The sequence below is a fragment of the Elephantulus edwardii genome, unplaced genomic scaffold (assembly GCF_000299155.1).
Source record: "Elephantulus edwardii isolate Elephantulus edwardi_28Jun2011 unplaced genomic scaffold, EleEdw1.0 scaffold00050, whole genome shotgun sequence".
Taxonomy (NCBI): domain Eukaryota; kingdom Metazoa; phylum Chordata; class Mammalia; order Macroscelidea; family Macroscelididae; genus Elephantulus; species Elephantulus edwardii.
The window spans coordinates 1,959,112-1,981,221 of NW_006399800.1; the positions used below are offsets into that span (position 1 = coordinate 1,959,112).

General features: G+C 44.2%; 2 protein-coding genes across 2 annotated transcripts in view; one reads left to right on the plus strand and one right to left on the minus strand.

Annotated features, from left to right (window-relative positions):
* Positions 1–5,377: 5,377 nt before the first annotated feature.
* SNAPC5 (small nuclear RNA activating complex, polypeptide 5, 19kDa) lies at positions 5,378–7,840 on the plus strand. Its single transcript, XM_006886634.1, has 3 exons — positions 5,378–5,467; positions 6,571–6,660; positions 7,724–7,840. The coding sequence occupies exons 1-3, from the start codon at positions 5,378–5,380 to the stop codon at positions 7,838–7,840; spliced, it is 297 nt and encodes a 98-aa protein (XP_006886696.1).
* A 3,253-nt stretch (positions 7,841–11,093) lies between these two features.
* MAP2K1 (mitogen-activated protein kinase kinase 1) overlaps positions 11,094–22,110 on the minus strand; it is a 125,033-nt gene continuing 114,016 nt past the window's right edge. Inside the window, exons 7-11 of the mRNA XM_006886635.1 lie at positions 20,847–21,048; positions 16,317–16,381; positions 13,285–13,346; positions 12,829–12,874; positions 11,094–12,134 (exon numbers count right to left, since the gene is read on the minus strand). Coding sequence (XP_006886697.1) covers positions 12,021–12,134; positions 12,829–12,874; positions 13,285–13,346; positions 16,317–16,381; positions 20,847–21,048 — 489 coding nt within the window. The 3' untranslated portion in view covers positions 11,094–12,020. The remainder of the gene's footprint in view (positions 12,135–12,828; positions 12,875–13,284; positions 13,347–16,316; positions 16,382–20,846; positions 21,049–22,110) is intronic.

A 22,110-nucleotide genomic window follows, 5' to 3' on the forward strand; every position in this document is an offset into this window, starting at 1 on the left:
GGAATTACTCTGCTTAATGTAAGCAAATTGAACATTTTGAAACTTGCTCCTGGTGGGCATGTGGGCAGATTCTGCATTTGGACTGAAAGTGCTTTTCGAAAGTTAGATGAGCTGTATGGCACTTGGCGGAAAGCTGCTTCCCTCAAGAGCAATTACAAGTGAGTCGTCTTCATGGAAATGATACCCGAACACATTCTTACTTTCTGTGTGCATTTATATGCAAAGTCGATTTGTGTCTTTTCTGTGACACTGAAGTCATTTGCATGAGCAATGGGAAGTTCTGTGTCCATTGTGAACCTTTCCTCCTCTTTCTTCAGCCTTCCCATGCACAAGATGATGAATACAGACCTCAGCAGAATCTTGAAAAGCCCAGAGATTCAGAGGGCCCTCCGAGCACCACGGTACTTGTTTGTTAATAGGATAATTGCCCGACTTTTTTTTTTTAAGGGGGGGTGATTGGCAGCAGCCTAAATTTAATCCTGCAATACAAATTAAATACCTGATTTTTAATTTTTAACAGCAAGAAGATTCATCGCAGAGTCTTGAAGAAGAACCCACTGAAAAATCTAAGAATCATGTTGAAGCTTAATCCATATGCAAAGACGATGCGCCGAAATACCATTCTGCGCCAGGCCAGAAATGTACGTGGTAACTTGCTCCATTACTGATGAGTCAAGTTTTTAGAAAGTCTTGACTTAACACGTTTTTCCTTTCATTTTTTTGACAGCACAAACTCCGGGTGGCTAAGGTGGCTAAAGCACTGGAGGCCAAATCTGATAAGAGGGCTCCTCCAAGCAAGAAGCCTGTGGTAGGGAAGAAAGGAGCAGAGAAAGCTGCTGTTGATGTGAAGAAGCCCAAGAAGCCTGCAGTGGGCAAGAAGGCTGCAGCGGGAAAGAAGCCTACAGCCACCAAGAAACCAGCAGCTCAAAAGAAACCTGCAGCATAAACTCAAATTCTCCATTGGAACAGCTTATTTTAAATAAATATCTAATCAAAAGGCAGTACAAGTATGTGTTGGTTGTGCCGTGTGAATCTTTTGTTTTAGTTCGTTTAAAAATGGCACAGATTAGGGTTTTGTGGAAATAATTTTTGCTATGCTTAACCCCATTTTTTTGCAGGCACTGTGTCTTTTTGCATGATACTCTCTAGGAATAAGTCCCCATCTGATCAATAAACCCTAAAAAGTACTGCTTAGAACTACTATATTGCAACAAGTGGAGCTTTGTATTGTGCTAAATATGTTTAGGAAATAACCAGTTTCCTGTACCACCTATATGATCATTGTGTTAAGATTATTCAAGAAAGACTTCTGAAAAGCTGTTAGTAAAATACCATAGATTATTTGGGTTTTTAAGTAACTACGAGGGCAAAACTGGTTGGATCTAACACTTAATTGTTCATGATCTGTTAAAAGCCCTTTATTGTGGTCATTGTGTCTTGTCAGGTGTTTCTCCATTTCCTTAGCATGATGCCTTTTTGTAGGATCGGCCTTTCTTGGTTAAGATCCACAAAATGTAAAACAAACTCCCTCATCCTAAGGAAGTCCATTCACTTAGCAAACAAACATTGGTTTTGGGTTTTGTCTGGTATAGTCTGTTTTTTTTTTGACTGCATGCAAGTCACCAGTCCTCAACACAGGGTTCTTTATCCAATGTTCACCTTCCTATGACGCAAGTAACTGCATTAGTTCAGGGCACCTTAAAGTCACAATGCTTGAGGACTCTCTTGTAGCAGATTTCTGAAAATCTTGTCGTAGACCTTTGTTTTGGGAACTTGTTCTCCCCTAGTGTAACAAGAATTTGGTGAAGGAAATTAATGCTCACTCTGGCTACCCCATGATTTAATATTTGGCCCTTGGTATAAAAGTATGCCACAAGCTTAAGTTCTTGACTGTTTTAATAGGGAATCAACAAGCATAGTATTTAAAGCAGATCTATAGACTTTTCCCCAAAGTATAAAGTTGAAATACTAAGTTAACCATTAGAATTGACCTCTGCTTTTGTCCTCTTGCCATCTTTTGGAAGGTTCTAGCTTTCCAAACTCAATGCAGTCCTTTCCAAGTGAAACCGCATTGGGTTTCTGAAGCTGTGAGCAAAGGCAACAGGAGTAGACTGCCCATCTTGTGGCACTGCTGGTGGTGTGCAGCTTTTGGGTTAGGTTCTCTTTCCCTGACTAATAGTAGAACCTAGCAGACTCCAGATTGTCAGAGGCTAAAAATTGCATGTGAGGAGCTTGCCTATCTTCTACGTAGCATCTGTTGGGTTCAAACTACCTTCTGGTTTGTCCCCTTGCCTTTTCTACCACCCACTAATTTTAGTTTCATTGCTCCTAGTTGTATTTACAGGGAGTTAATGGTAGCTGCTTAGGTGCCATTGAGTTAACTCAGCAACCTTGTGAACAGTGGTTCTGAATCCTGCCCCATTGCCACAAGCATTAACATCTTACGCAGGGCATTTCTCTCCTGCATTGACTTTGTTTCCAAGCATGATGTCCTTTTCCAAGGACCAGTCCCTCCTGACAACATGCCTAAAGTATGTGAGATGGAGTTTCAAGGTTTCAGCCCCTTCAAGCAGACCTGTACTTTTCTCCAGCACCACAACTGAAAGACACTGATTATTTTTGTCATCCTTAGTTACTCCAGTTCTCAAATGCATAGCAAGCAACAGAAAAGACCATGGTCTGGATAGGACACACTTTAGTCTCTCGACTGGTATTGCTCTTTAGCAGTCTGGAACAGTCACTCCCAAAGTAACTCACCTTTTGATTTCCTGACTGCTGGTGCCAAAACTAGTAATTGTGGACCCAAGCAAGTTGAAACTTAAATCACCTCAATCTTTTCTCCGTCTATCATGATGCTGCCAATTGGTTTGGTGGTTATCTTTTTCTTGATGTTGAAATGTAATCCATATTGAAGGTTACAGTGGACCTTCTGCAGCAAATGCTTCAGGCCCTCAGTTTCAGTGAGAAGGTGATGTGATCTGCATAATGTAGTTAATGAATTGTCCTCCAATGCTGATGCTGCATTCCTCATAAAGTCCAGCTCCCCAAATGACCTGTTCTGCACAGATTGAAATGGTACGGAGAAAGGATACATCCTTGGCATTCCTTTCTTGATTTTGAACCATGCAGTATTCATATGAGAGTTTCCTGGTGTAGGTTTCACATGGGCACAATTAATTGTCCTGGGATTCCCATTCTTGATAATATTAGCCACAATTTTATGTTACCCACACAGTCAAATGCTTTTACATAATAAAATACAAGTAGATATCCTCTATGCATTCAGCTAAGATTGATCAGACATTGGCAATGATAGCTCTAATGCTATCTTTGACCTAGTGGCAAGAAGTTGTGCTGCAAACCTCAAAGCACACATTTCAAGGACACCAGCAACACCTTGGGACAATGATAGGCAATATTCTCCCACATGATTAACTGCCTTTGAAAACTTGAAGGGTCAGCTGAGTCAGTTCTCACTCTACAGTACTATCAACATAGCCTCTTCTAAATCCAGCTTGTATTTCTGGTAGTTCTATGTCAATGTACTGTTGTAGTCAGTTTTAGATAATTTTTAGCAAGATTTTACTTGTATATGTGTTGAATTGACTATTGGGAATGAATCTCTTCCAGTGGGTTGGCTAGGTAGCTGTCCTCCAGATTTCCTGGTACATCTGGCAAGCACATCCAGGGCTGCATCTGTTTGTTGAGATATGTTAATTGGTATTCCATCAGCGCCTGGGCCGCCTTTTTCCCTAATTCCTTTACTGCCAACACAAAGGTATACAGTTCAAATCCACCAGGGATTCTATGGGAGAAAAATGGGCAAATTCCTCTGAAAATCCACTGGAGTCGAACCCACTGATTTGATGGTAAACAAGGATTCCTGTGTGCAGTCACCTGCTGCTGGGAGAAATTTATCTGCAGGTCCAGTCCTGGCCTAGCCAGAGTCGGAGCTAGAAATAACTGTGCTGTCAAGAGACCCTACAACATCCTCTATCTCTGGGAGCTCTGAGCAACCTCACGTCCCAGTGCTCGACCTTTCTTCTGAAACACTGGGCTTCTCTTTTTTTGCCTTGCATTCTAGTCCTTGGGAATTTTTAATCTTGATTTTGCTTCACTTCCAAGGGAAATGGACCTTTTTTTCCCCCCCTGTCACCCGTTAGGGCCCAATTTCATATGAAAGAGGAGGGGCAAGGATGAGCTGGGAGTTGATAAAAATCTGCTGTGTGCCATCCTTACATGAGCTACCGGTCTCACTTAGCCCACGCAACAAGCTTTTAAGTCAAGTACTATTACCACCATTTCACAAATAAGGTACTTAAGATTCAGAAAGGCTCACTAAACTCACGGATGTCCCGGCACTACAGATTGAGTGAAGGACCCTCAGCTGACTACTTTAGAAAACAGGTGTTGCGCTCATCATCCAAACGTTGCACCTCTCTAGCAGCTTGAATCCACCAGCGGTCAGGGAAAAAAGTGGGCATTTACAGCCGCCGAAAACTCGCTGGGCGATCAGCTATGCTTTGGTTCCGACGCCACCGCAATGAGTAAATTCCACTGCCAGGATTCTTTATCCTCGCAGCAGGATCACCTCAACGTTAGCGTATAAAGGGATTTTTCTCACTGCATTTGGTTATTTGTTATGTGCCGTCGAGTCGCCTGCGACTCATAGCGACCCTATGTACAACAGCCCTAAACTCCGCTCTGTCCTGTGCCAATTGCACCGTCGCTCACACTCTCATCCCAATTATCCCAGTCACTGAATCAATCCACCTCATAGAGGGCTCCTCTCCTGCGCTGCATTTGGTTAGCGAAGCTTAATTAATGACTCTAGGCCCCTTACTCCTTTTCTTGTCCAAGAATTCTTCCACAAAGTAACTCTTCTTAAACAAGGTTCTAGTGGCACGACTACTAGCCAGGTGCTGGTGATTTCTGGCTCCACCTTCAATTACCTGCAGGTTTGTGAGTTAAATGGTCACTTGTTAGAACACCACCTCAGGAGTTCGAGACACCGAGAACTGTTCGTTGAGCCATTTGGAACTTAACCATTTTTAAGGCAATTGCGCAAACCCAAGATTTGTCTCCAGATTCTTTACAGTTTCAAAAGTCTCATACTTTCAAGGATCATGAATATTATTGATAAACGTACTTCATTCCGATGCAAACGTAAATTTGTCACTTGTAAGTAAATCGGGAAAAAGTAGGACTTAGGAGCGTTAAGGGCGAGAAGGGAAACCGGAAGTGAGCTCACCACTCTTCTCCCACATGGCGGTTGCCGCGGTCCTTTATGGGAGCGTGCGGCTGACGTCATCACGGAGCGCCCGGGCTGAGCGGGCAGAGCGGGCCGCGCGGAGGGTCCCTTACGTGAACAGAGGCGATGCTGAGCCGGCTTCAGGAGCTACGCAAGGAGGAAGAGACCCTCCTTCGGCTGAAGGCAGCACTGCACGACCAGCTGAACCGGCTCAAGGTGACTCCGCAGCCCCAACCTGTCCCTCCATTCCTTGCGCATAACCAGAGTCCTCCTCCCGCCACTCTTCACTCCATGAATCTTGGTCGCGTGGCTCTTCCAAGGCGCAAGCCCTCAGCAGCACCCACCATATTTTCCACCCAATCCCCTACCCAGTCAGGCTATTGTACCAATGTCACAGAGTGGTGTATCCGAGGCAGCTAGGGATTTTATTGGGGAACTGTTGAGCCTCACTCCTCTGAGTCTTGATCCTAAAATGAAGTCCCAGGAATCATGATGTTTGGCAAGTACACGCCCCACTCCGGTGAAAGCAGGCGGCCCATAAACCAAGGGTGACTTCCCTAAGGCTCACCTGGACCATCCCTGCCGGCCGACTTCTTCCCTCCAGAGCCGCTACAGCATTTATTCCTGCTTATATTGCTGCTGGAAAAGCTAGAGGGGGCACTCATATTCGTCAGCCCCATCCTCTTTGCACTAAGGGTCTAGGAATGACTTGTCCCAAAGCCTGTAATTCCTGTCGCTTTTCTTCCTGGAGCTGTAATTGATTCATGTGGCCTTTACAAGGAGTCAGGATTGTAATTTCCAGAGGGCCACCTACTAAGGCATTCAGCCCATGTAAAGTGATTGTCATAAGCCCTACTCAGCACCCTTATGCAGGTTCTTTAAATCCACATGATGAAGCTCTAGAAAGCCTCATACTGAAAGTGCTGCACAACTTTTGAGTTATCAAAGGAATAAGTTGTATTTCAGAAGAGTAGTAATGCCTCATCCTTACTTATGCCCTTCCTGATGGCAGTACCTGTGCAGGTATGTCGTATGTGTTGATGGTGTCCTCCAGTTCTCAATGGCTTGTCCTCTAGGGGGGAAAAGTGCCTTGACTTGGGAGTGTTAGCTCAGCAGTAACACACCTGTACTCCCAAGAGGCCAGGGCTAGAGGCCATTTCCTTAAAAGGCAAGGAAAGCTTAAGCACCCCACCCCTTTGAAGCAGCACAGATTATGGAACTATTTTCACTTCCTCTCATGATGCCTGTTCAGTAATTTTTACCACTTAAGTAGCACAGTGAAAGAATGAGGAAAATGCCTTTAACTCTTTCTTTTCTAGGTCGAGGAGATGGCCCTTCAGTCAATGATTAATTCTAGAGGAGGGGATGAAATGCTGTCTTCTCAATCTGCACCTGAACAATCACAGGATGTAAGCATAAGTGGGTCTAGAGAGAGAATGAAGAGTCCAGTCAGCTCTCCTCTTGGTGGGTGGGCAAAGAATGGTTTTAATTACACTAATGGGATTGACACAGTGACTGTAGTAATGGGCTTCAGTGTTCACATCTGTTGTTCATAGAGGTCACTATGAGTCATACTTGACTGGATAGCACCTAACAACAACAGCTGAACCCAAAAGCCTCTGGGATATGTTGATATGAATTCATTTCCTAGTTTAAGAAGCTGACTGGTCTGTTACTTTGTTATGTATAGAACAGCCCACTTTCCTAGAAGTTGATTTTAATTACTTACTGATTTATTGTATCCAATCTCATTGTCCTCCATCCTCATTGCTTATATCGGTGAAGTGGAAAGAGCATGGAAATCTTTGCCAAGATCTGTTAAAACTCTAGTTTGTAAGGACAGGTACCTTTGGAATTAGGAAACGGTGGGTTCAGCTACAAAATGTAATGCTAAATGAGTTCCTAGGGAGCTCTGGTGGCCTAGTGGCAAGAAGCTGCACTGCATTCCCAGAGGCATGCGGCTCAAATCCACCAGATGCTCTCCTGGAGAAGGAGGGGCAATCTCTTCCTGTACCAGTCATATTTGATTTGATGGTACACACAAAAAATAATAAAATAAAAAAAAAAAGAAGAGTTCCAATCTTCACTGTATCTCTTACCAAATGCCCTTAAGTCCATCAGTAAGATCATCTTCTTTGCACATATACTGTGAGTAGTTCTCCCGGATGCTGTTTATTAGTTAAGGCACTTAAAAGCAGCATATGTAAGTCAATCCAATTCATGTGCTGGCACTCTCTGTAAATATGTAAATCAGGTAACATGCTGTCTATCAAATCTGGTTCTATCATTATGGTAGCAGGATAGAGGATATGGAGAAATAAGAATGTGACCTAACTTGAATCCAGTTATCTTGAGTCATAAATAATTGAGCCTGGAGATACAACTGAATTTTATTTTAAAACATTTTTAAGAATTGGCTATTTTGAGGCCAGTGTCTTTCCTACTAATCCATAATGTCCTTGGCTAAAGCAGATGTTGGTGCATGTAGACAACGAAGCATCAATCAACCAGACTTCCCTGGAGCTGAGCACAAGGAGCCATGCTCTTGAAGAGGAGGAGGAAGAAGAGGAAGAAGAATCTGATTCATGAAGGGGGAAAAGAATCAGGGTTAGCTATGCCCAGGCTCAGGAACTTTCTCAAGGAATCATTCTGCATGAGCCTTATGGCCTGCTTAAAAGGGAAAGATGCACAATTGTAAAAATGGCTCTAACAGTAATCTCAACCTTCAGGGTGTTTTAACAACGTCTGGTGAAATACATAAATGAAAGATGTGAAGTCTTAGCATTAAGCCACATAGGTGGTGCTCTTTCACTAAGCTAGTCAGATTCCTTAATGTGTCCAAAACACACAAAACGTTCTCTGAAATGCCACTGAGAAAGCTTGGCATTTGCTGAAAGGGCAGAGTTCAAATACATGTCAGCCTTTCCGATCATCATTGGTTCTTTTCAGCAAAGCTTTGGACCACTTAGAAGCCCTGCTTTTAAGAGAGTCAATTAAAAGCTGTTGGCATGTGAGCACAGCAAGGCCACAGTCTAGGGGAGAAAAAGATGGCAGGGAGGGATGAAGATGGAAGGTGGCTTGACAGCACCAACTGTCGCCACCCCACTTACTGGCATTGCCACATGGCACCCACTAGACTGCTTTTTATGTGATTGGTCATCACTTCTAGCTTGAGACAGCACAATGTGGCAAAACGCACTTAGAAATAAATAATAGCAGAGAATAGGATTAGTTCCTCCTAAATGAAAGCAACAAAGTTGATAGTTTGAAACCCATTTCTGGCCTTAACAGGAAATGTGCCCTTAAAGAAGAAGTAACTGTGTTTAGGAGATTTGACTATTAATAATAAAGAGATAATCAGCTTGCTAAGTGTTGTTAGAATGTGGAGTTAAAGTTTAATTTCTGTATACTGTCTCTTTTACACTACATGTACAATTAAATCACCTAATGAAATTAGTTTGTCCTGCTTAGTGACAAAAAAGTCAAACACCTCCCCCCCCAGAAAAAAAAAATTTAAGCAGAACTTTTATGTAACTGTTCTAGAAGAGAATATGAACACATTTTCTAATTGTGGTTTCATTAAAGTTATTTTGAGCCACTCTTGCAGGAAATAGCTAGAAGTGTAAATGAGCCTGTTCTTAGAAATCACAATGTGAAATGCTTGGAAGCTATAAAGTATTAAGCTGTGCATTTTTGAGGTCTAAGTGAAAAGTATAACAGGAGTTTTTAGGAACTAGAAAATTCTTTTGAATTCTGTTCCCCTAACTATCCCTTGCCCTCTTATCTCTGCAACTCTCACTTCCTGTCTGTAGGAAGAGGACAGTCACATTGGTGCTAGCATATCCAAAGGTTGTGAGGTGTCTTAAGGAGTCTAGGTGCAAGAGTTCATTGATTGCTAACTGGAAGATCAGTTAAATCCACCCAGTGGCTCGATACGAGAAAGTCCTAGTGATTTATTCCCATAGAGATTAAAGCCTAGCAACTTCTACTGTGTAGTTCTGCTGTGTTACTTGGGGTCACTATGAGTCAGAACAGACCAGGCAGCACACAACAGGGGAATGTTTAAAATTCCTATATATATTGATGTATCAATAAGGTGAATCTGATGAAGGGGCCTGGCAAGAAACTCAAAACATGGCAAGGAACTCTTTGGCAAAAATTACTAGGAAGAAAAATAAGACTATAAATTAATTACCTTTGGATTTTTATAAGAGAATTAACACACCCCTCAAATGACACTAAGTAAGAAAGCATTTGGATTCAGGCTTTGGGTATCAGGTGACACCATTCCTCCTGTGGATGCAGTTTGCTTTTTTTTTTTTTTTTGCAGTTCGATGCTTCTTTATTCTGGTGATTCAAAAAGCTCAGTTTGCTTATTTTAATGATATGCACTTTCAGAAGAAGTGTCAGTCTCTGTTACAAAAAGAAAAAAGGGGTGGGTCTGATATTGAAAACATGTAAACCATGTCATAACTGGAGCTACTTATTGTTCATACACGTATGCTGAACCCACTGCCATCCTGTCAATTCCAACTCAAAGCATCTCTGTGGGATAGAGGGTGCTTTCTAAGATGGTAATTTTTACAGGAGCAGACTGACATCTTTTTCCTGTTTGGTTAGCAGTCCAGTGCTTAACTCACATCATCACGAGGACATCTTTGTTAGCCTTATTAGCAAGGAAGTATCGACTAGTTTCAGCAGCAATGTATTATACAACACTGCTCCAGTTTAAAAATCCTGCTTCTGTCCCCAAGCTCTAAAAGATCCAGACTGGAACAACTTGCTCAGTAGAGCAAGTTTTTAATAGTTGTTTTTACTCTGCACATGTGACCTTTTAATGGTTAAATCTGAATCTTGGCCATGGTTTTCTAACACCTACTTTTCAAAGGTGAAAAGAGGTTTCTGTACAGCCTTACATCCACCTAAAACTTCCAAAGTGACTTCAGAGGAGATGGCACATGTGTCTGGTCAGAACTATTTTTGTAACTTCACAGGCATGCCAGAGCCAGGCACATGGAGAAGGTGTGGTTAAGTGTAACTGGGCAAAAGAGTAGATGATCGCTCAGTGTAGCTGAACAGCATGTGACTGATGTAGGGCAGCGGTTCTAGCTACCAGCTTGCCAGAAGGCGCTCCTGTGAGCAGTGGTCCTTGAACTGGGCAGCCCAGGCCTGCAGGGCCTTTTTTTGTATGGAAAGTGAGAAATGCTTTTTCTTGAAATCTTCTCTTCACTATCCTAGGCTGCTGCTTTCATAAATACGAGGGAAATGGCTCATGATTAAGACAGTGTGTGGTCAGAAGAGCTGAACAGAATTTTGTTTTGTGATTCAAAGCCTGGAATCACAAGAAACCTAATTAGTCAAAAGCCCTGATTTGTCAGCATGGTATTTGTACTTTTCCAGCCTCCTTCCCTTCTTTCTTCCAGTGTAATAGTTGGTAATAATACATCATACATTTGAAATGTAGTGTTGGCTAAGAGTACTGAATGTCCCAAGGATATTCATATGCCAAAAGAACAGATCTGTCTTGGAGGAAGTGCAGCGAGCTCTTTCTGAAAGGCAAGGATGATGGGACTTTGTTTCACATACTTTGGGCATGTTGTGGGGAGAGGCCGGTCCTTGGAAAAAGATGTAGAAAACTGGAAGGTTAGCGAGAGAGGAAATCCTCAGGATGACAAGAGTGACTCCAACGATGTACTTGAACATGGTGTAGAGTGTGAGAATGGGACAGGGGAGGGCAAGGTTTTTAATTTGTTGCTCGTAGGGTCACTATGAGTTGCATTTAACTCAGTGGCACCTAACAGCCAACAGTGAAATTGAAAGTCCATCACAAAAGTAGAAAATACTTTTGTCCCTTTTTATTTTTAACTTTAATTTGCATATATATTAGGATAAGAGATTAGATTTGTTAAACATCTGGATTAAAATGGTTAAAAGGATTTTCATACAAGTTTTAGGCACTATACACTTGTTTTACAACAGCCTCAGTACTTGAATTCAGGGGGAGAGGAATCAGACATTTTTATGCTTTGATCGATCTGTGACAATGAAAAGAACTTGACTGTTTTGGGAACACTAAGCCAAATTTAAAGAGACATATACTGCTAAATAACCCCACAAAGTATATTTAAAAATAAATATAGAAATACAACCAGAAATTACAAATCATCTTGGTAGACAGACTGATGAGGCCCTGGCTAGCATGGCAGTAAAGGGCTCTGGCTAGATTTTGATGGAAAATGCTGAATTCTACATCAAAAGCAAATAATAATAATACTAACATGACATACACTTTCTGATGTTCATTTTCAGAGCAGCAAAGCATGCTTCACATGCACTGCTTGTGCAGGGTCTCCTGGGCTCCTTCCTATGCAAATGGAGAGGTTGCCCAGCAGGAATAAAGTACCATGAAGTGTCAAGAGAATCCTGAAAATACGGGTGGCCAGCCAGTCATGGCGAGGCAACAGCAGTGTGGTTTTCAGTAAAAATTACTCACGGTCACCAAAATTTCACTGTAATTCAGCGTTGCACATGTTTTGATCAACAACATACAAATGCCCCAAGCACACAGCCAACCCACTTAGGGGAATAATAGAAGAATAAAGACAATAATAGTGAAAATAACACAAGTAGAATTTTGGCACATGCTGTGTTCTTCATCCGTTGTCACAGGTGAAATGCATGTCTGAATGGAGACAGGCATGAGAATGAGGCCCAAAAAGCAACATGGCGCACACTGGGCAGGAGCTCCTCTCCGCAGCTCCAATAATGCTTAGACGCCAGCCGCATGGGTCGGTGTGCTGGGCTGGTTAAGGCCAATGGTGGAGCAGAGCCAACCTGCAAAATCCACCTCTTCAGCATCAGATCTCTTAATGAAAGCATGAACCTGGATGCAGAAAATGGGAAGAGAAAGTGGTGTTAAAAATGACCAAGATGGAAAAATCACCCTAGGTGCAGTCTCCAGGCTAGAACTTGGGCAGCACATGCAAGGAGCTCCCAGCACCGTCCTTGTGCAGCAGTCAAGATCAAGAAAGCAGGGTTAACTGCAGGCCAAAGAACCACTCAGCCTGTCACTACTGGCCATGAGGTCCTGAAGAAGTCACTTAACCTCTGAGCCAGAAATGAAGTAATAACCCTGTCTTGTACACAATAAAGGGCTGTCACAGGTGGTGGAGGAAATGATGAACTTGGAAATACAGATGCTACTGTGCAAGGTATTAAAACATGCAAGATACTCAGAATATTATCCACCCCAACTACTCAGCCATCAAAAGAGACAAACAGGGTGTGACCTGGGGAGGGTGCTGGCTGCAGGAGTGGAAGGGGGCCAGTCCTCATGCAAAAGGTAGATTGGCCCTTATACCCTCAGTTGCCTGGGACTCTTCCTTTCACACTCTTAACTTGCTGGAGGTCATTCTAGCTTTTCTTATAAACTGATGGGAGAACAGAGCTGACTTAACAGTACTGCTGTAACCATAGAGCCAGCAGAGGGAGTGGTCTGCACAGAGCAGGGAATGGGGCTCAGAAATGACTGAGAGGAAGAACAGTGAATAAGTAGGTACTGACATATATGGACTTACCATGAGTTGCTTCAGATCTGCTCTCTCTGCAGGATTTTTTATTAGGCTTAAAAGAAAAGAATGTGAGAACTATTACCTGACACAGATTCTATCACTAATAACCTGCACTCCCATCCTCCCCACGCTGCTGATTCTATGAGGAGTGCCCAAGTTTATCTTCCTGGTCTTAACACTGTGTTGTGCCCATTAGTGGGTAGGTTAGAGCCTGCTGAATTAAACTCTGATCATAAGGCAATGTACCAATCTCTGGAGGCCATGCTAACACAGCTATTCAACCCACTGCTGTGCATGTTAACTTGAGGCGAGTCACATAAATCCTGGTACTCAGGAAGGCGGCCCCAGGGCAGCAGCTGAGGGATGAGTAAAGCTGCACCAGCAAAAAGGAAAGCTGGAACCAGACAGGATGGGGACCTACTGACACCACCCTAACCTTCCAGAGAACAGGAAGCTGCTTACCATTTATTCACAAAATCCTGGAATTCCAGACTGAATACTCCACTGGGAAGTTTTGGAGGAGGCTGCAAACACATGTCAAAACATGAGAAATGTCGCTCGCATCACCTTTCTCCACCCCATCCCGACCTTTCTGCTGGGCTGCCCTTATCCAGTCAAGGACCAGCTGGCAGGTCACCCTGTTGGGACCCCAATCTTATGTACCACAGTTAAAACTAGGTTCAAGTCAGTGTTGTTCCACTTGCCTACTGACTCAAATCACTCCTGTTGTGCATCTCAGTTTACCCTTCTCTGAAACAAGGGGGCCCTGTCCACCTCTGACTCTTGTAAATCTTGGGAAGATGGCACAGAAACGACTGGCAGCACCATCTAGACATGCAGACTTCCTGCAAAAACCACAGAAGGCCCAAACAAAACAATCTCTTTCTTGGCCCCAGAGGCTGAGAAAGGTCAATGAGGCATTAACCAGCAGAGGGCTGGATCTGGAAGAATATTAGCCGGACATTCCAGGAATGAGGCAACAAATCAAGAGCACAGGTCACAGCTCTCAATTTCTGATGGCAGAGACCACAGAGGGCCAAGCATATGGGCCACATGCCGCCAAAATGTGAGCCCCTTTGCAAGCCCTGTGCCAGGGCTGCGGGCAGCTTCCCCATGTGATGCTCACTCAACCACAGTGCCCAAGAAGCCATGGCTCTGAAGTATAGTACAGCATCAATGGGTAATTTGTAAGAAGAAGGGGCGGGGGGAGGGGGGGGATGAACCTTACCCCCTTCTAAAAAAGCCCTTTCTCCATATGCTTCCTCAGAACAAGTGAGCCTGAACAGAGCTCAAAGAGCCTAGTACAAGCTCTACTTTGCAGACTATCCCTGCATAAGGGGACATTCAGGGAGAAAGCACTGGATATTCAGAAGACAGAGGCCAGCGTCCTTTTCTCCTAAGCGGCCAGGAGTCACACAAGTGTGGTCACAGAGGGAGAGAAGATGCCATACCACCGAGCCCAGCCTCCTAAGAGGGAGCAGCAAGGCAGGCCAGGAGGAAGGAGCACTCCATGGAAAAGGATCGAGCCTCTGTCATTCAGAAGCCTGCTTCCTCACCTGTATGAGAACTGCCTCATTACCCTAGTCATTGCACACTGAGAGCTTGGTGGCTGTGGTAAACTCAGGCCATCCTGTCCCTTAATACCCGCCCTCAACAAAAGTAGGGGGTCAGCTTCCTGACCACCACATATGAAAGCCTTTGAATCCTTAAGCAGCAAAGGTCAGATCGTGACATTTTCTACAGCCCCTGGAACTTGGCTCAAAACTGTGCAGACAATAAACAGGTGAATTAGCCCCCTCGATAGCCAGGTCTGTGAACCAGTCATTATGACTGAATTAACTGCTGAGGTGAGCCAGGGTTTTCTGTGCAGTCTGCAACTGGGGGAGAGGAGGAACACCTTTTTAAGTATTTTGAGGTCTGGTTTTTGAGGACAGTAATGAAGTGAAAGACATCATTCTAATGGTCTTTTGAGGAAGAAAAGAACTGGTATCTTAATATCCCAGCCAAGTGGGGCCTCTGGCTGCCTCCCAAGCACACCCGTTAGTCCGCTTCTCTTCCTCTGTCCATGATAGCTCAGTACCAGCAAAGCTAGCCCTGCCATCTTCCCCGTCTGGAGTCTAGGCTGAGCTGGCCCAACTCCTCCACACCTACAACCAGGAGCAAGGCCACCTTCCTCTGAACAGTGCTCATTCTTGCCCACAGCTTTCCGCTCTCCCCAAGCCCACACGTGATCAATGAATGTTAGTCTCTTCATTTGATCCTTCACCCCCCAATTTAAATGAGTGCTGAAGGTGCCATGGACTGCTAAGAAAACAAACAGATTCATCCTTGAGAGGGTTAAACCGGGCTGCTCCTTCGAGGCAAGGATTCTGAGGCTTCGTCTGACATAATTTGGTCATGTCATAAGGAGGGATCGGTCCTTGGAGAAGGACATCATGCTTGGTAGGGTGGAGGGCAGGCGCAAGAGGGGAAGACCCTCTATGAAGTAGATTGATTCAGTGACTGGGGCAATTGGGATGGGAGTGTCAGCGACAGTGCGACTGGCACAGAGCACAGTTTAGGGCTGTTGTACATAGGGTCGCTATGAGTCGCAAGCGACTCGACGGCACATAACAACAACAACAAATAGTGTATATTACAAAGCAACAATACCCATCAACAAAACCATCAAGTACTTATCATTCTAACATTCAGCAATAACAACTATATTGTGCTACTTTCTTATCTCTTTATATACATATAATTACCAACATAAGAGTTGGTGATATTACATACTATTTTGTAATCTTGTCACTCAGCAGTTTACAGTGACTGCTTTCCCATGTCAGTGTCTAAGCGGCATTGTTATGCTCTCTCAATTTTTTAATGGCACTTGAGAAGCCTTATACAGTGGGTATTCGTGCATCTGCCTTGCCTCCCATAGAGGAGTTTTTTTTAAATTCTTTTTATTTTTTAGTATTATTTTGTGTGTCTGTGTACCGTCAAATCAGATCTGACTGGTACAGGAGGAGATTGTCCCTCCTTTCCCGGCAGAGCATCTGGTGGATTCGAACCATGCACCTCTGGGGTTGCAGTGCAGCTTATTGCCACCAGGCCACCAGAGCTCCCCTCCCATAGAGTTTTGAGTCTTTTGTTTTTCTATCCTGGAGTCCCCTCCACATCAACCCAACCCCACAGGGCTTAGCATGCACTAAGAGCGAAGAAATGCTTAGTGAGTGAAAGAACAAGAATTTAAGTCCGCAGGGTGGAGTTCCCAATCTAGAGGACTCAGAACTATCTAAGGGATAATCAGATAGTTCTGGGAGGGGACCACCTCAGTCTCTACTCTAGCCCCCTCAATTCGAAGAGCCTAAGACACAAACCAGAGCAGGAAAATCTGGAGGCCCAGGCAACCCTGAGAGACAACTCACAGGTTTTCCAGTCAACCCAGTTATGGGGTCCCCCCCCAAGATGAACAAATAATTCCAAGGTGAGAGAAGCAGTGTGTTACTTACTTCATTGACTATGTAATCCAACAACTCAAAAATCGCCATGGGAGGTCGACTGTCCATTCCATAAGCTACAGATTTTATAAAAAAGGGACAAAAGAAACATTTCTCAAAAACCGTTATTCTTAGGACAAGGGTCAGGCATGGATCCTGAGAACCAAAACAAGGTCACGAATGATCACCAGAGGTGCAATACCACAACTAAGACCTTAAACCCAGAGGCTTCCAGCAGAGGCTATGGCATTGACTCTTGGGCCTCAGTTGTGAGCTTGATAAAGGGGGGGTTGAGTAATAAAATTATATACACATTTCCTTCCTTCTTTCCTTATTCTGTTGAAAGGACAAGTGGCGATATGTGAAAGGATTTTTTGACTTGTCCTTGGACTTGGGTTTCTCCCTTCCATACCTAGTACTACTGTAACAGAAATACTACAAGTGGCATAGGGGTGGAATTTACTATGCCTGATTTGGGAGGACACCATTAAATCCTCAACATTCTATCCTCTGATGCCAAAAACTTCATGTTGCCCTTACATGTGAAACATACTCATTTCATTATCTCCAAAGTCTTAATTCCAAGTCGTCACCCCCCCCATCTCATCTTCTGTAACATCTAAATCAAATGTGGGTGACACTTTAGGCATTCATCTGTGAGCCTGGGAAATCTAGAATACAAATCGTATGCTCCCGAAGTGCGGTGGCAGAACAGGCACATTACATAGGTACATATTTCCATTACAGACGTGAGAAACTGTAGGAAAAGAAGGGATAACAGGCAGCAAGCAAGTAAAGAATCCAGCAGAAGAAATACATTCTCAAGGTTTGAGTAAGTAGTTCTGAGACCATCTAGACAATGGCTCTGCTCCAGACTTTGAATGTGAGCTATGCCTTCAAGCTTCAGAATGGAAAGAGACCCCCTGCTCCTGAGCTTCAGCTCTGTCTCCCAGGCTGACTGCTCCCTTGGCTTTGATCAGTCCCATTCTCCTATCTAAATGGCAACCTCACCCAGTGAGCCGCAGCAGCCGCATCCCCTCAAAATTTTGACAATGGCTCCAATTGTCCTGGCACTGGTGAATGGAAGCCCCACACTCCTGAACCAAGTTAGTGAAGTTCTACCTCCTTGAAACCTAGCAGGGGCCCCACTCCTGGAAGCCCAGCAGGCCTGGATCCACCTGTGAAATAGAGGTAGGCCTTTGTCCCAGGCTCCTTCTTACAGTTCTGCTGATGTCTTACTCGCTCCATCAATGGCCCTTTTATTTTCTCAGGGGCAACATGGTCCCTCTGGCCTGTTTGTTGCCTGCAGACTTCTGTGAGGCAGCCAGTGTTCCTCCTTCCTGTTGTTCTTTCTCAGAGCCCTTCAGTTTAAGCTAATGTGTTTTCTGCTCTGGTGGTTGATTCAATCCATCAGTCATAGCCTTAATGTCTTTAACAAAAGACTGTACAGCCAAATCCTTGGCAAAAATTCTAGAGCATGTATCCTTGGCTCATATAATAAAATCATATCTTTATTTTAGAGAATTCATTTTTAAATCAATTTCTTTCCTCTATACATTTTACTGTAAGTAGCAAGGGAAAAATAATGTTGACTCCTTTCTGAAAATCTTGCTTAAAAATATCATCAGTCTGAGATTCAAGTCCATTATTCTCAAGTTCTACCTTTTAGCAAACATTTGACATAATTCAGATAAATTCTTTGCCACTGTGTAAAAAGCATCATCCTTCCTTCCTTGTTCAATCACGTTGATAATTTTAAAGTTCCCCTACAAGTGCATTTAACACTACTTTTCTAGCAACATTCTATTTGCCAACACCTTTTGTTTTTTTTTTCATCTGTAAATATTTTTTAAATTATTTTATTATTCTTTTTTAACAAACGGCCCCAGGGTTAGGGGACCAGGGGAAGGGGGAGGAGGGGAAGCAAGGCCCCAGCCCCACAACTCCTCCCCACCCACCCCATTCCCCCTTATATATATTTATAATCTATATACAAGCCCCGGGGGGTGGAGGGTGAGGGGCAAGGGGATCTTCCCCTCAGCGGGGTGGGGGTAACCCAGGTTCCTTGTCCCCTCGGGACCCAGGCTCTTCTGTCCTTCGAGAGGACTCTTCTCAAGAATGTCAACACCTTTTGAATTCTCTATAACAATACTACTTTCTCTACAGCACTTCTCACTTCCCTCTGAGCACGCAAAACAACTGCTATGACATCCGTAATTCTACCAACAGTCTCTTCAAGGCATTTAGGCTTTTATTAATTGTTATGTCCATCCAGTCAGAACTGACTCATAGCTGATCTTCACTGAGTTATCAGTGGCAGTTAATCACATAGTAGAAGACTACCCATCCTTCTCCTACAGAACAGGAGGATGGATTCGAACTATATACCTTTGGTTTACAACATAGCTTCTTACCACTAGGCCCTTACTTTTTTCCCCGTCACCTTACATTTTTCCAGCTTCTCTAGCCACTGTCTAATTCCAAAACCACTTTTATATTTTAGGTATCTGACAGAGCACCGTTCACTCTCTTAGTGTCAAATTCTATTTTAGTTACCTAGGGCTGCCCTACTAGAAACAAAATAAGTGGGTGGCTTTAATAAATAGATTTATCTCTTCACGGTTTAAAAGGTCATGTTGTTGTTACCTGCCACTGAGTCAACTACCACTCACAGCTGTCCTCTGAACAACAATCTAAGCCTTGCCCTGTTCTGCACCATCCTCATCGTCTCTGGGAACAGTCCATCTTGTTGAGGATTTTCCTCTCTTTCTCTGACCTCCCACTTTTTCCAACATGATGTCTTATTCCAAGAATTGGCCCTTCCTGACAACATGCCCCAAGTATGAGATGAGACTTCACCATTCTTGCCACTAAGGAGCACCCTGGTTGCATTTCTCCATGACGGACTTCCTTGTTGTTTTGAGAATCTGCAGGCTACTCAGTCCTCTTCTCCAACACCACAGTTCAAAGGCATCAGTTCTTCTTCTGCAATCCTTAGTCACTGTCCAACTTTCAGATGCATAACAAGTAACTGAAAAGACCAACATCTTTGCTGTTTAGCAATTTGGAGAGGAATCTGTCAGCAGATTTTCCCGATGGAACACGTCTTGATTTTTGAACTGCTGGTACCATGGGTGTTGGTTGCCAGTGCTAGTAAAATGAAATCGTTGGCAACTTCAATCATTTTTCCATCTATCATGATGTTGCCTATAGGCCCAATGGTGAGGAATTTTGTTTTCTTGATGTTGAGATGTAATCTATATTGAATGGTATAGTCTTTCATCTTCTGCCACAAATGTTTCAAAAGTGTGTGTATGTGTATCCTCGCTTGTTTATAGTGCACTCTGTTTACATTATTTTAAGAGGCTAGAAGTCTAAATTAAGTGCACCAGCCATAAGAAGGTATTCTCCGTGGCTCTGAAGGAAGGTCTTTGTTTCTTTTGTTTTTAGGCGATTTTCATGTGGCTTGGCATCTCTCTTCCCAATCTGTTTCATCCATGCTTGTTTAATCTCTTCTGTAACTCAAAAGAGAGATTTAGTCAAGGCACTTCCTACACCAACCCGGTCTCTTTAGCATAGTATAGAAAACTAACTCCCAAATGGAATTATGCCGACAAGTATAGAGGTTAAGATTTACCACACATATTTTGGGGAGACACACTCAAGTCATCACAATAGCCCAGAATCACAGACCAGTCTTAGGGCCTAGAAGCAGTTCTTCCAACAAGTCACCAAGCCCCTCTGCCTCTCCCTTCACACACATTCTCTCCTATGTGGGCCTCATGGATCAGACCTTCCTGGTCATTTAGAGACTTGCTGGCAGAAGCTCCCTATGCCAGTGGTGGCTGGACCAGAATCTTCCCTGAGGATCATCTTTACTTCACAATCTTCATGTTCACAGAGGCTCACAGTACTGCTTAGTGTGTTACCACCAGCCCTGGAGCTGATGCAAGCTCATGAGGCCTTGGCAAGCTAACTGCTCTGTGCCGCAGTTTCCTCATCTGTGTAACAGAAATTACGCTAATGCTCCGACTGAGCATTGCTACGACAAACAGATAATGCTGGCAAATCTATAGAGCTAGAAATTAGTTGCCAGGGGTAGGTGTAGGGGATGACAGGAGTGATTGCTCATGGGTATGATGGAAATGTTCTAGAATCAGAGTAGTGACAGTACTAAAAACCACAGGGTTTTAGACTTTAGAAAGGTAAAAATGGTGACTTGCATGTTATATGAATATTATAAAATTTAAAAAGCTATCTCTAAAAAAAGAGGAAGAAATGCTATGACTTAAAAGAAAAACAAACAAGCATAAGTGCTACAGAGAAAGATCTAAGCACAGCGCCCAGAACACAGACACTCACAAACAGTAGGAAATCAGAGATAGCAAAAATGGCGTCGTCCTGGAGACCCCTGCTCTGCTCCCCATAACCCTGGCCTGAAAGCAGGGCCAGGGCACCCGTGTGACAGAGCTATCGGTCCTCCAGACACCCTTACAGGAAGAGACTCTGCGGTCCAAGGCAACCACACACCAGCACACTCACAGCTGAGGGGCCTCCCAGGGGTCCTTGGCCTGGGTGGTGTCTCAGCTGCATCTCCCTCCACATGGCACCCAAACATCAGCTCCAGCTCCTTGGCATCTGGAGGAGGGATGGGGTACCTCCCAACTGCCATCTCCACCAGGGAAAGCCCCATGCTCCAGATGTCCGACTGCACAGAGTAGTGAGTCCCCTGGAGTCTTTCTGGCTGCAGGAGAGATGGACACACAGTTATAATCACCTGTGAGCTAACACAGCCCAAGTAGAAGAGGGGGGGCGGGTGAGTCCCTGGATGCTTGGAGGCTTCTGGGTTGGCCCAGGCTTCCTGGCCCTCTGAGCTGTTTGCTCTGCAGGACAGTGGGCTACTCTGGTCCTGGTCTTGCTCTGCTGATGCATTTTATCTTCTTCTGCCCCTTCCTCTCATGAGCTAATATATTGGTTCACTAACCTCTTATATTTGGCCTCTCATATGCATCCAAATACTGTATTTACCCACTCACTGGTGGATCCCTTGGCTCTGACCTGTCCTTCTGCCTCTACCTTCCCTTGAACTGACTGCATCTACCCTGGTTGGGCTTCCTGTCCGGAGATCCAGCCTGGCTCAATCAGACCATTGTCCTGTATTTGGAGCAGCATGTGCAAGCCCCAGGCTATGACTCTGGTCCTGTCATCTAAGTCTGAGACATGAAGTCTGGGGCATGGATTACAAATGAGATGGGACAGTGAGTCCTGAGAGTCAGGAAAGCTGAGTTTTAAGACACACTCCTCCCCACCCCCACACACTGATGCACTGTCTGTCCTTGGATAATATGAAACAACAGAAAAGGCAAAAGGTTTTTGTCAGGGACGTGGGCTCAGGTCCCAGCGCTGGGACTTACAGGCTAAGTGATCTTGAGCCTTGGTTTGCACATCTACCAAAGGGGGTAATAACAATGGTACCAACAGTCACAATCTCTACCCTAGCGGCAAAGCATCGACCCTAATGGTTGGTCACTTGGCTGCTGAGGCAAAGGTTCAAACCCAACCAGCTGCTCCTCAGGAACAAGACCTGCTGATTTGCTCCTGTAAAGACTGCTCACTGCTGGCAAGTCAAAGTGGACACAGAACAAGCCTACGGGACAGAGAACAGCCCCACAGGCTTTTCAGATGGCCACGTCTTTCTTCCACAGAGAGGCTGGCGGTTTTGAACTACTGACCTTCTGGTTAGTAGGAAAGCACTTTAACCACTACACCATCAGGCTCCTCCTTGGAAAGACTTTAGCTTAGAAAA